This window comes from Pristiophorus japonicus, chromosome 1, assembly GCF_044704955.1.
Source record: "Pristiophorus japonicus isolate sPriJap1 chromosome 1, sPriJap1.hap1, whole genome shotgun sequence".
Classification (NCBI taxonomy): domain Eukaryota; kingdom Metazoa; phylum Chordata; class Chondrichthyes; family Pristiophoridae; genus Pristiophorus; species Pristiophorus japonicus.
The window spans coordinates 291,586,077-291,600,228 of NC_091977.1; the positions used below are offsets into that span (position 1 = coordinate 291,586,077).

The 14,152-nt window shown below is 44.7% G+C and overlaps 1 protein-coding gene across 3 annotated transcripts in view; it reads left to right on the forward strand.

Moving 5' to 3' along the window:
* rttn (rotatin) overlaps positions 1–14,152 on the forward strand; it is a 422,229-nt gene that overhangs the window by 13,268 nt on the left and 394,809 nt on the right. For all 3 annotated transcript variants that reach the window (XM_070888469.1, XM_070888467.1, XM_070888468.1), the window contains exons 3-5: positions 3,935–4,130; positions 9,658–9,765; positions 13,582–13,672. In XM_070888469.1, coding sequence (XP_070744570.1) covers positions 3,935–4,130; positions 9,658–9,765; positions 13,582–13,672 — 395 coding nt within the window. The remainder of the gene's footprint in view (positions 1–3,934; positions 4,131–9,657; positions 9,766–13,581; positions 13,673–14,152) is intronic.

Here is a 14,152-nt window from a genome sequence, read left to right on the forward strand (position 1 = left end):
AGAGCCATCATCAATAATAAATGATAAATAAATCAATAAATCAATCCAAAAAAAAAGTAAAAATAAAATATTTTAAAAATCAATCAATAAATAAATTATTTCTACTCACCTACTGCAGCACCTCGAGCCCTCCAACAGCGTGCTGGGACGCGCCCCCCCCCACCCAGTGTCTGTGTTTCTGACAGCGAGGAGGAGAACTGAGGAGAGAGGCTGAATGGGCCGGGCCGTCGCTGACTGGGAGGGAGGGGGGAAGAAGAGGGAGGGGAATGGGCGGGGGTGGGAGAGAAGAGAGGGGGAGAGCAGAGGGGAGGAGGGGGGGTGGGGGAAAGAGAGGGAGAGGGGGGGAGGCTGAACGGGAGGGAGGTCCGAGTCCCGATCTTCCCTGTGAGCCCATAGGGTCGGGCCCCTCCCATGCAGCCTCGGGGGCCTGGAGCTACTGCACATGTGCGCACACTCTAGCGCGCATGTGCAGCGGTCCCGCCACTGTTTTCAGCGCCGGGACCTGGCTCCACCCCCGACCACGTGCTGCGCCACGCCGAGCACAAAGACTTCCCATGGAAACCGGAGAATCATAAGGTAAGTTTTCGGCGTCCTTTTTCTTCCAGAAAGTCGGCACACCTTATTGAGATACACTGTTTTTCCAGAGGGCGGAAACTTGGGCCCTCGGGTCCTGAAATTAAGGAAAGGTAACTTCGATGGTATGAGACGTGAATTGGCTAGAATAGACTGGTGAATGATACTTAAAGGGTTGATGGTGGATAGGCAATGGTAAACATTTAAAGATCACATGGATGAACTTCAACAATTGTACATCCCTGTCTGGAGTAAAAATAAAATGGGGAAGGTGGCTCAACCGTGGCTAACGAGGGGAATTAAAGATAGTGTTAAATCCAAGGAAGAGGCATATAAATTGGCCAGAAAACCTGATGACTGGAAGAAACTTAGAATCCAGCAGAGGAGGACAAAGTGTTTAATTAGGAGGGGGAAAATAGAGTTTGAGAGGAAGCTGGCTGGGAACATAAAATCTGACTGCAAAAGCTTCTATAGATATGTAAAGAGAAAAAGATTAGTCAAGACAAACGTAAGTCCCTTGCAGTCAGATTCAGGTGAATTTATAATGGGTAACAAAGAAATGGCAGACCAGTTGAACAAATACTTTGGTTCTGTCTTCACGAAAGAAGAAATACTAGGGGACCGAGGGTCTGGTGAGAAGGAGGAACTGAAGGAAATCCTTATTAGGTGGGAAATTGTGTTAGGGAAATTGATGGGATTGAAGGCCGATAAACCTCCGGGGCCTGATAGTCTGCATCCCAGAGTACTTAAGGAAGTGGCCCGAGAAATAGTTGATGCATTGGTGATCATTTTCCAAAAGTCTATCGACTCTGGATCAGTTCCTATGGACTAGAGGGTAGCTAATGTAACGGCACTTTTTAAAAAAGGAGGGAGAGAGAATACGGGTAATTATAGACCGGTTAGCCTGACATCAGTAGTGGGAAAAATGTTGGAATCAATCATTAAGGATGAAATAGAAGCGCATTTGGAAAGCGGTGACTGGGATCGGTCCAAGTCAACATGGATTTATGAAAGGGAAATCATGCTTGACAAATCTTCTAGAATTTTTTGAGGATGTAACTAGTAGAGTGGACAAGGGAGAACCAGTGGATGTAGTGTATTTGGACTTTCAAAAGGCTTTTGACAAGGTCCCACACAAGAGATTGGTGTGCAAAATTAAAGCACATCGTATTGGGGGTAATGTATTGATGTGGATAGAGAACTGGATGGCAGACGGGAAGCAGAGCGTCGGGATTAACGGGTCCTTTTCAGAATGGCAGGCAGTGACTAGTGGGGTATCGCAGGGCTCAGTGCTGGGACCCCAGTTATTTACAATATACATCAATGATTTAGATGAAGGAATTGAGTGTAATATCTCCAAGTTTGCAGATGACACTAAGCTGGGTGGCGGTGTGAGCTGTGAGGAGGATGCTGAGAGGCTGCAGGATGACTTGGACAGGTTGGGTGAGTGGGCAAATGGATGGCAGATGCAGTATAATGTGGATAAATGTGAGGTTATCCACTTCGGTGGTAATGACATGAAGGCAGAATATTATCTGAATCGTGGCAGATTAGGAAATGGGGAGGTGTAATGAGACCTGGGTGTCATGGTACATCAGTTATTGAAAGTTGGCATGCAGGTACAGCAGGCGGTGAAGAAGGCAAATGGTATATGTATGTTGGTCTTCATAGCTAAGGAATTTGAGTATAGGAGCAGGGAGGTCTTACTGCAATTGTACATGGTCTTGGTGAGGCCTCACCTGGAATATTGTGTTCAGTTTTGGTCTCCTAATCTGAGGAAGGATGTTCTTGCTATTGAGGGAGTGCAGCTTAAGGTTCACCAGACTGATTCCCGGGATGGCAGGACTGACATATGAGGAGAGACTGGATTCACTGGAGTTTAGAAGGATGAGAGGGGATCTCATCGAAGCATATAAAATTCTGACGGGACTGGACAGGTTAGATGCAGGAAGAATGTTCCTGATGTTGGGGAAGTCCAGAACCAGGGGACCCAGTCTAAGCATAAGGGGTAGGCAATTTAGGACTGAGATGAGGAGAAATTTCTTCACTCACAGTTGTTAACCTGTGGAATTCTCTACCGCAGAGAGTTGTTGATGCCAGTTCATTGGATATATTCAAGAGGGAGTTAGATATGGCCCTTACAGCTAAAGGGATCAAGGGCTATGGAGATAAAGCAGGAAAGGGGTACTGAGGTGAATGATCAGCCATGATCTTATTGAATGGTGGTGCAGGCTTGAAGGGTCGATTGGCCTACTCCTGCACTATTTTCTATGTTTCTAATACTGCATACAGTTCTGGTCACTACATTACAGGAAAGATATGATTGCACGAGAGAAGGGACAGAGGAGATTTATGAGGATGCTGCCGGGACTGGAGAATTCTAGCTATGAGGAAAGATTGGATAGGCCGAATGGATTTCTTTGTTTTCTTTGGAGCAGAGGAGGCTGAGGGGAGACTTAATTGAGGTGTATAAAATTATGAGGGGTCTAGATAGGAAGTAGCTATTTCTCGTAGCATAGTGGTTAATAACCAGGGAGCATAGATTTAAAGTAATTGGTCGAAGGATTAGAAAGGAGTTGAGAACTTTTTTTCATCCAGAGGAGGGTGGTGGAGGTCTGGAACTCACTGCCTGAAAGGGTGGTAGAGGCAGAAACCCTCATCACATTTAAAAAAATACTTGGATATGCACTTGAAGTGCCGTAACCTACAGGGCTACAGACCAAGAGCTGGAAAGTGGGATTAGGCTGGATAACTCTCTTTCAGCTGGCATAGACACGATGGACCGAATGGCCTCCTGTACCATAAATTTCTATGATTCTATGAACCTCTGACTCACTAAGGTGAGAGTGTTACCGCTGAGCCAAGGCTGACATCTAGTAGCAAGGATAGAGGGTATTTTGAGAGTATGGTGATTTGTATCTTATGCATGAAAAAAATATAGGATAATAAAGATGGTCAGAAACTCCCCCCCCCCCCCCCCCCCAAAATGTAAGGGTTTCCTTATTCATTATTCAGTTGTGTCTCCTGCCTCTGCCAGTATTGAACTGACTGAAGCTCAGATGAAAGAAGAAATAATTTATGTTTATAAAGCACCAATGCTGATGTCAGGATATTGCAAAATGATTCATTTCTAAATGTAGTCACTGCTGGTTTGTCAGCAGCAACCAAAAAGACCTTGCATGGGATGGGGGAAAAAGACCTAATATAATCATGGTAAAGCTCTTCAATGGACAGTATTGCTCGTGTTTTTCATTGTAGGATTTTGGCAAGTACTTTATCAATTTAGACTATAATCACAAAATGAAGAAGAATAAGAATGACATAGTTAATCTAACATTTCTTTTGCTTTTCCCATTTCAAGTATTCTTCAGTAGCCCAACTATTCCGAGAAATTGGAGCTTTGGAATTTCTAGCACAACTGCGACCCAATGTGGAACCAAAGCTACAAGCCTGCATTGATGAGATTATGGATGATCTGTTCAAACTGCCTGATACTATAGTTGAGGCACCAGCTATTGCCTATCGGTCACAGCCTCTGCAATCCTCTGAGGACCAAGGTAACCTGAGCAGATCAGTGTTAAACTTAAGGTGGCTAATACTCGGAATGTATTCTATTAGCTTGTTACATAGGTACCTTTGTAACATTTTGAACTTCTTTATGTGGATAGGTGTGTTGCATTTGTCTCGTTGCCATGTTTATATGCTTTAAAACTACGAATTAATGGCAGCCTGGGATGTAGGCATTTTGCGCAGCGCTTCCTTGATGTGACATTTATAAAGACGAAGGGCTGAATTTTCTGCTAGTTTGCGCCTTGTTTTGCGACGCGGAGGGGCGGCAAAAGGTGTTTCTGGGCGTCAAATGGAGCGTCCAGGATTTAGCACTCAGCCAGAACTTTTGGCATAAGTTTTAATGCCGCCGCAAAACCTACCATCCCAACCTCCGTTTGGACTGTCAGGATGACGTCAATTGTCGTGCAAGGCTGCGCTAGCACCCCGGGTGGAACTTTCAGGCCTTATGCCTGATTTAGCGGCCGCCCCAAGATCCAACTGGAAATACGTGACGTTCCAGTAGTGCAGCAGGCGCAATAGCGGCATCTTTGAATAGGAGTTGGAGCGTTTTATATCAGAGTTGTCAGAGACTGCTATGGTTGTGTGCCGAAAGCTGCATGAGTCTACAGTTTAAATCAGGACTTGCATGTGAGTTAACTCTTTGATAGCCAGGTTGCAAGGGCACAGTATGCACGGCGAATGGACTTTCAAGTTCCCAATGAGCAGGAATAGCCAGACTGAGAGGGCTTTAGGCTTTGGATGTTTTGCAGGCTTCCCCATGTTCAGGATGCCATTGACTGTAGACACGTCGCCCTGTGAGCATCAACACACAATGCTGAGGTCTTGCGAGACTGAAAGAGATACGACTCCTGAAATGTCCAGTTGGTCTGCGACCACACTCGGCGCATCCTCACTGTCATTGCCCGATATGAAGGGAGCACACATGATGCTTTCATATTGTGTGAGAGCAGTGTATCACGAACGTTCCTGCGACAAGGACCAGGTCAGAGCTGGCTGGTCGGGGACAAGAGATACGACCTGGCCCCGCCTCTGGAACCCTACCACAGAAGCTGAGCAGCGCTATAATGAGAGCCATGTAGCCACCCGTCACATCATTGAGCATACAATTGGCGTGCTGAAGCAGCGCTTACCATGGCTGGACTGCTCTAGAGGCAGCCTTCAAGACTCCCCTCAGCAGGTCTCCGAGTTCATTGTTGTGTGCTGCCTGCTACACAACTTAGTCATCAACATACCAGTGGGGATTGCAGGGCCACCTCAGGAGGAGGAAGAAGGGACTGCCCACGAGCCCATACCGTGACCACCACAACCACAGGGGAGGCAGTGCGGAGATGTAGCCACTGCAAGAGTCTTATGTTGTCAACTCATCACTGACCACTTTGCTTGAATGGGGAAGGAGAGGTTTGAGCGAAGCCTTGCGGTTCAATGTCACAATGCTGGCTATTCTACCACTTACTCTGCAAATGAGACACAAGACAGCAATGTTTAAGTTCAAATAAATATTTAAATAAAAATGCAACAGTATCAACCCCCCTCCCCCAACACAAAGCCCACAATTATTCAATGGTTATGCACTTATGGACACAAAACTGCATTCTCCAACCTTAACATCAAAGAAATACTGCATCCTGCAATGACTAACATTAAGATAAAAAGAACTGCATCCAGCAGTACACAATATGTAACATTAATTAAAAATCGATTCTGCAGTGCACAACATTGTTGCGAGTCCTTAATGTTTCTTGGCCATGCTTTTACCCCCCTTCCCTTCAACACCCTCCCTTACCTGCTGCTCAATGTGGTGTCAGGGCATTCAGTAAGGCTGCTGTGTTGGGGGCTCAGACAATGGAGACCAGCTCCTGGCCTGGAAGGCCGGGCTTCCAACTGGGGCACCTCTTCCTCGGCGTTACCAGTCACGGGCTCGGGTGTCAACTGTGGTTGATGCTTGGTTGGCGAGTGAGTGGTGGGAGCTGGAATGCTGTCGTCCTGAGGAATGCCAGCACCTCCCATTCCCTGGAGTGACTCTGTCGCCGGCGGGGCTGGGCTATGGCAATCGGAGCACGATGTAAAGCATCAACATGCTGGCCTGCTTCAGCACCGTCACTTCCCTGTGGGACAGTGGGGAACGCAGAGAGCATGGAGGCAGACATGGACTGCATTACTAGCCCAAACTGAAGAAAAGCTTGTGCCTGTGATGCGCCCGAGTCTGCTATGTGCTCAAGGACACATTCCACACTCTCTGGAACTCCACTGTTGCTGCTTGAGGCCATCAGCCTGTGTGTGTGGGCAATGATGGCTTCGTTGGACTCTCACTCGCACCGACAATCTGCGCGCTACCTCCACCGTGAGATTGTCGATGCTCGTGGGGATCTGTCCCAATGCATCAGTGAGCTCATGGATGCATCGCTGTGCTTTCCCTGGGCATTTCCACCGGGTCCAGATCCATGTCTGCCTGTCTGTTAGCAGACCGACTTTGCTGACTCGCCCTCCGGAGAGCTGACCTGTGGGATTCCACCCCATTACTGCTTTGATGCATGCTACTGGGGCCAGGAATCTCTGAATCGTCAAACCCCGGGAAGTCAGCCTCATCCCCAGATGAACTGAGTCCCGATAGGACAACTGATGGGCTGGGATGCTCCGCCAGAGCAGTCTCATCCAGTTCCTCGTCATCTGCACCATGGCTTGACGTGGCGGGCTCCCTCAAGGAATGCTGCGCATCTGGCTGGTCATCTGGAAGTAGAAAGCAACAGACAAGTGGTTAGCAGCAGGGGAGGAAGCAGGGTGACATGAGGAAGGTCCACCACTACATTATATGTCTCGGCAATGTTTTGAGCTGCGCGATCCATTTATTTACCCTCACTATCTGAAGGGGCTCAGCACTGCTCCCAGCAACTGTCTGACCTATGACTCTGATGAGGACAGAGACCCTCTCCTCCACATCCGTCAGAGGAAGTGCTTGTGGCGGACCCCGCCTGTCCGCAGTTGCTCCTTCCGGTTGTGGGAGTGCTTCGACTGAAAAGATAAAAATGTGAAGTGTTAAAAAGGATGCATCTGCTGTTGTGATACAGATGCCTACCAAATTAGTTTAGGCCATACTATATGAATGTTCTAGAGGCTGCCGTGTATTCCGCTTGGATCTTGCATGTGCTTCGTCAGTATGTATTCGAAGGTTACAGGCAATCTAACAAGGGATCTTATAGAAAGTGATAGGAGCAGTTGCAGTGCGTTGCGATGGACGATGTTAATAATGTGCATACATCATTCAAAGTCAATAGGGTGCCAAAGTGAGCCTTCATTTCTGTTATGCATCGAGAGAGGGACAAAAAGCATGAGAAAATTCAGATAGTGTGAGATTTATCTTTGAAGTCATGGAGGCTTGCATAGATGAAAATGGTACTCACTCTGATGAACCTCATAAGGTTGTTAAACTTTTTTTGGCACTGTGTGCCAGTCCTGGGCACAGTATCTGCAACAGATACCTCCTGTGCTATGTCCCTCCAAATCCACTTGAACACTGGAGGCAGTGGTCTGGACCCCCCCCTCGAAGATGGAGTGCGGTCCACCTCCTCTCCACCGCACCCACCAATGCTTCATTGGCCTCATGGGTGAAACGCCTGGCGTGCTGCCTTCCCTCCTGCTCCTCCATCTCAGCTGAAGTGGGCCGGTTTAAATGTGCATGTGCGCAGGAAGCTGCCGCGCCCTGCATTAGCATCTGTGACCGGAAAAGAAACCAGGAGGAAAAAAATCATTTCAAAGTGCATGTGCAAAATGGCTGCCTCCTGCAATGCCAAAGGTTTTGCGTCTGGCGCACAAAGTTAGTCATGCAATGCCTGACTTAACCCCAATAATCCTCCAGAGCATTTTTTTCACGAAAATTACTTACAAGGTCGCAAACTTTTTCCCGGCGCAAACTTTTGCGCTCTGCTGCGAATTGCGCTCTGAAATCCTAAAAGCCGAAAATCCAGTCCGACATCTTCGTAATATTAATGTTGTCATCAGGCACTTAAAGCATATTGATGAAGACACTGAGGGACTCTGAATATGCTTTAAGTGTGATATCCTGTGGGTATATAAAGAATTAAAAAAAAACTATTACAACTGAAAGTAAACCTTAGTGACTGTTGAGAACAATAATGAAACCTTGGCATAGAGTGCACAAACCGCCACAATGAAAGGCGGAAAATAGAAGCTGGAATAGAGATTTCTCATTGAATCGAATTTCCATTCCAATCATTAACGTTCATTTATAAAGGAAGTTGTAGCTGCAAAACAGGATTTTCTACAAATTCAAGCAGGCCTTAGATATTTTTTTTGGTTCAGTGGCATCAGTCATTCCCATAAGTGGATCCCACGCTCCTTAATATCGGATATAATATCCACAGATGCTTCCTGACCTGCTGACTCTATCCAGCATTTTCTGTTTTTATTTTTAAATAGGTTTATATTGGTTACCCGCGTCTCCCGAGGGTGTTTCTTTCTCGCAGCTGAACGTTTTCGAGTGAAATGCGGAAGCTGGCTTCCTGACGCACTATCAAATTCAGCGCACTTAACCACCCATCCAGCCACTCTTTCCTGTTAAAATCCCCCCCCGCTATGTTCTGTCACACATTATCCCAGGAAATTTAGTCTGTTGGCGGGTGGGGTGGTGGTTGAGCTCTCTGTCTGTCATTCTCTGAGCCCCTGGGTGTTTTTGCCCAGCTACATGTCCTCCAATTCCCTGCTGTACTATCCCAGTGTCTTTGGACAGTGAAACCCTAAATTCATTTGGTACATCTCTTACTGCTTTACTGCCTGCCTCCTTTCTGTGGAAAAATGGTCAAAGCAATCTCAAAATATGTCAAGGTTACACATCTGATGAGATTGTATGCTGCCAGAAACTGGGAGACTGGAGCTTGGATGACTCACTATTGGATCTGGTCATTTGAAGCTGTCCACCTAGAAGTGGCATAAAGATCTTGTGTGGAATGCTTGAAGAGTAAATGAATGTTCGAGGCCAGTCATGACGACCTACTCTGGTATCATTCTGCTCATAGTGTGAGTTCTCATTATCAAAAATGGGATATTTGTATTTAAAGTCACGTTTGTGGCACGTGATATTGGGTGACATCCACTCAGGTGATAACATCCACCATTTTCCTGATGGCAGCTCTGGCACCAAGAATTGCAATGGTAAGCTGGCAGGAAAGGGAAGAAAGTGCATTTTAACATTGCATGAGAATCAATCATTGACTGACCTTTGATGCATAAAGTAAAAATCTACCTTCTCATAATGTGATAAATTGACCTTCTGGGAAGTGTGTCCATAATAAAATTTATCAGTGACTTGCATAAATTATCACCTGTATTAAAAAAAAAAAGCTATTGGATGATAATTCAGTGATTTGGGAGACTTAGTAGATGAGATGTAAGGTTCTGATTTAAATGTCGAGTGCTGCTCAATGTGGTACCTATCTGAAACACCTAGCTTGTATTGGGCGTAAAAAAAAAATCCAACTTTTAAAACCAACCTTTCTACAGCTATGCCACCTGTTCCATTTGAGGAGAAAGAAACAGCGGTTGGTTACTTTCAGAGAAGCAACTACAGTCAAGTAAAACCAAACAAAGTTCTGCCTCAGAAAGCAATTGGTGAGTTGTCCAGAATCTTATGTGCTTGTATATTTTCAGATATGCTTTTCCTTTAGAAGATTGAGTCTTGAAGATTGAGTTTTCAGCATTGTCATCTCCTTCCACCTTCTTCACTGAAAAACTTTAAGATACTATTGCTTCAGTGAAACAGCAGCAGGAACAAGGAGGCCAAGGCTCGGGCTGAGTGCTGCAAGATCAGGGTTCAGCACACAGTCGTGCAAATGGGGACCAAGTTTCCAGTCATTACAATGTTAAACTTTTTAAAGTCAAGATATTAGCAGAGATCCATTGCACACAAACAGCCCCATTTTCAGATGTTTAATAGATTTTTGTCAGTCTTGTAATATATGCCCTTTTTGCATTGTATAAAACTACTCTCTGAGCAGCACTCTGTGTAATCAGCCACATCATTGAAGCTGGTGAAAACTTCGGCTCTTCCGCAGTAAATTCCCCACTAAAACTTAGACCCAAAGGAATTAGGAGTAACCGGGGTTTTGACATTGTTATTACTGCTAAACAAATGCTAAGGGCCTGGAAAACTAATTTTTATTTTGTGCCGTGTGTGAACTTTTTTCATTTTAATAAAAATTTAAATTCTTAAACTTTTTAAAATTGTTAAAATAAATGTTTGTCCGTCGTTATTTCAGGTTTTCCTTTTCCTCATGCGAGAGCCCCAATCTTTGTTTTACTCTTTCTAAGATTTTTTTTAAAAGTTAGAATTTTAAGAGCTTGCCCACTTCCTTGTTCGCTGTCTATGAAAATTCTACATTTTAATTGGCTGCTTAGACAGCCCATTGATGTCACAGCAGCTCGCACAAGGGAATTCCCATTGCAGTCTGTTGATTTGAATTGAAGGTCGGAAAACCTGAAGTTCTCGACACAGGAATCATGAGATCCTTGTGCGAAGTGTATTTCGGGGCCCGGGGAAGAACGACTTCACTTTGTCGCTGACGGAAAATTTCGGGCCAATAACTTTCATTGTTGTGCTGATGCAGAAAATCATTGGCCCAGAAATTGCGGTCGGAGGCTTCCTGCGGTCGGACGCCTCCGACCAAAATGGTGGTCCCGGAGAAACATATACTTACGGTCCGAGGCCTCCATTCGCAGCTCAGCGTATGGGCTCTCACATCCCAGGAACGTAAGCGCAACCTGGGATCACGTGGGCCTGGACCACCAATCACAATATAATATTCTCATTGATAATGGTGAGTTCCGTTTGTATGAGCTCCCATCACTATCAATGAGAAACCCTCCAAAACACAAACACAACACAATAAATTAAAAAAAAAAACACCACATAGTGCAAATTTATTTTTTTGAATTTTTAAAATACATTTTAAGCGGTGTAAAAATGAACATATCTTAATGGACAGGGTTTTTAATATAAAAATTTGTCTTAACGTTTTATTTTCCTATCTTTTAAAACTCTTCCACTGGTAAAAGTAGCCTATAACGCCTGCTTTTACCAGGCTTAAGAATTTGAAGGACATTCGCTGGGCAGGAGTTGGGCAAATAGCCCAAATCTCTGCCTCGTTAATGTCCTTCTCCCGGGGATGCGTGCGATCTGTCAAGACATTTTGACAGTTTGCAAATACCGGTTCTTGGCGCATCATCAATACCGTAAAACATTGGTAATGGCTGTGGAGGAATCTTTGACTCAGAATGTTCTCCTCACCCCTTGTCTGAAACAGAATAGTGTAGAAATGCGAAAAAGGGGCCAGGTGATTTGGAAAAGCAAAATTTGGTCAGGTCGAGTCAGCATGAATTTATGAAGGGGAAGTCATATTTGACAAATTTGCTGGAGTTCTTTGAAGATGTAGCGAACAGGGTAGATAAAGGGGAACCAGTGGATGTGGTATATTTGGACTTCCAGAAGGCATTTGACAAGGTGCCACATAAAAGGTTACTGCACAAGATAAAAGTTCACGGGGTTGGGGGTAATATATTAGCATGGATAGAGGATTGGCTAACTAACAGAAAACAGAGTCGGGATAAATGGTCCATTCTCCAGTAACTAGTGGGGTGCTGCAGAGATCAGTGCTGGGACCCCAACTATTTACAATCTATATTACCGACTTGGAAGAAGGGACTGAGTGTAACGTAGCCAAGTTTGCTGACGATACAAAGATGGGAGGAAAAGCAATGTGTGAGGAGGACACAAAAAAAGCTGCAAAAGGACATAGACAGGCTAAGTGAGTGGGCAAAAATTTGGTAGATGGAGTATAATGTTGGGAAGTGTGAGGTCATGCACTTTGGCAGAAAAAAAATCAAAGAGCAAGTTATTATTTAAATGGAGAAAGATTGCAAAATGCCATAGTACAGCAGGACCTGGGGGTACTTGTGCATGAAACACGAAAGGTTAGTATGCAGATACAGCGAGTGATCAGGAAGACCAATGGTATTGGCCTATATTGCAGAGAGGATGAAGTATAAAAGCAGGGAAGTCTTGCTACACCTATACAAGGTATTGGTGAGGCAATTCAGAGAAGATTCACTTGGTTGATTCTGGAGATGAAGGGGTTGACTTATGAGGAAAGGTTGAGTAGGTTGGGCCTCTACTCATTGGAATTCAGAAGAATGTGAGGCGATCTTATCGAAATGTATAAGATTATGAGGGAGCTTGACAAGGTGGATTCAGAGAGGATGTTTCCACTGATAGGGGAGACTAGAACTAGAGGGCATGATCTTAGAATAAGAGGTCGCCCATTTAAAACAGATGAGGAGAAATTTCTTCCCTCGAGGTTGTAAATGTGGAATTCGCTGCCTCAGAGAGTTGCGGAAGCTGGAACATTGAATAAATTTAAGCCAGAAATAGACAGTTTCTTAAATGATAAGGGGATAAGGGGTTATGGGGAGCGGGCAGGGAAGTGGAGTCCATGATCGGATCAGCCATGATCTTATTAAATGGCGGAGCAGGCTCGAGGGGCCGTATGGCCTATTCCTGTTCCTATTTCTTATGTTCTTATATTGTGTAATGTGCTTTTTGAGCTTCTACACTTTTTTTTTTTTGGCGGGTATTCAATGGCCCTGAAATTCCGGTTGGAGGCTTTTTCAGACAAATGCCTCTGACTAGAATTTTTACGAATTTACTTGGTTCTCCCGGAGGTGCATGGGATTCCGGTGGGGAGGCCTTCTCTTCCCGCGCTGCGAAGCGTGCTCCCATCTTCCAGGTTCGGATGCAGAAGGTACAGTCACGTGTGACTGCTCAACCAATCAGATACAGTATTCCACAGCATTCTCATTAATAGCAATGAGAACTCCGTATCTACGAGTTCTCATTTGCTATTAATGAAAAAAAAACACGTGCTAAACATACAATAAATAAAAAAACAACACCTCACGTAATTAAAATTAATTGAAATTAAAGTTAATAAATGTCTTGGAGAAAAAAAATTCCGATTTTTAAAAAAGTTTTAAAAATTATGGTTTAAAATAAACACTAGTGGGCAGGGTTTTAACAATAAAATGTGTTTTTTAAATGTCATTTTTAATGTTTTTGTGTGTTTTTAAAACTCATACGCCTGTAGGCTATGTGCCTGCTTTTATCAGGCGCAAGAGTTTTCAGGACATTTGCTGGGCAAGATATGGGTAAATACCGCAATCTTGCCCATGCAAATGTCCTCGCTCCTGAGATGCGGAGGATCTGACATTGGGCGCTGCAAACCGGCTTTTGCGATGCCTTCCTGGGTCCATACACACGGTCCCGGGGAGGCTAGGATTTCTGGGCCAATATGTTGTTAGTATTAATTATAGATAATGGTTATTTTGCCATTTATTTTGCACTGCAGTTTCAAGGTTTTTGGTTTCTGTTTTTAGTTAACGATGCAGTGAAATGTCTGAAGTATTCCACCTTCCCCTGGTTGACGCTGACTGTGACAGACAGGCATATTCTTTTATCAAACGAGAGGTAGGTCTTGGCAAGTTTGAATGATGACATGAGTAACATTGAAAAATAAAACTCTCTTAGGATAACCGTTTTAGAAAGCTGGGCTTGGTAAGGAAATAGACAATGTGTGTTTGATTGTATGTTTTAATTGGGCCGGATTTTCGGCAGGTTTGTGATCGGATTTTCACCACGATTTGACCCTCTACCGCAAAAATCTGGTCGCAAAGCCCGGGCGAGATCCTCGGGTACCTGTTAGCGGCGGCCCTTTTGAAGTACCGCCGGAGAGAGGTGCGCCGACTTGGATTCGTTTGGGTCTTTCGGCATTCTCCCGACCCGTATGCTGCACCCAGAATAGCGACAGATCTAACATAGTGGTAAGTATGAAAACTGGCAAAAAACGTAAGTTAAAGTTTTAATTTTTTATATTTTTTGCAGCACTTAGATAGTTAAGGGACTTGTAAATGTTTTTGGAATGTTTTCTTTCCTCCTCCCAAGGCCACT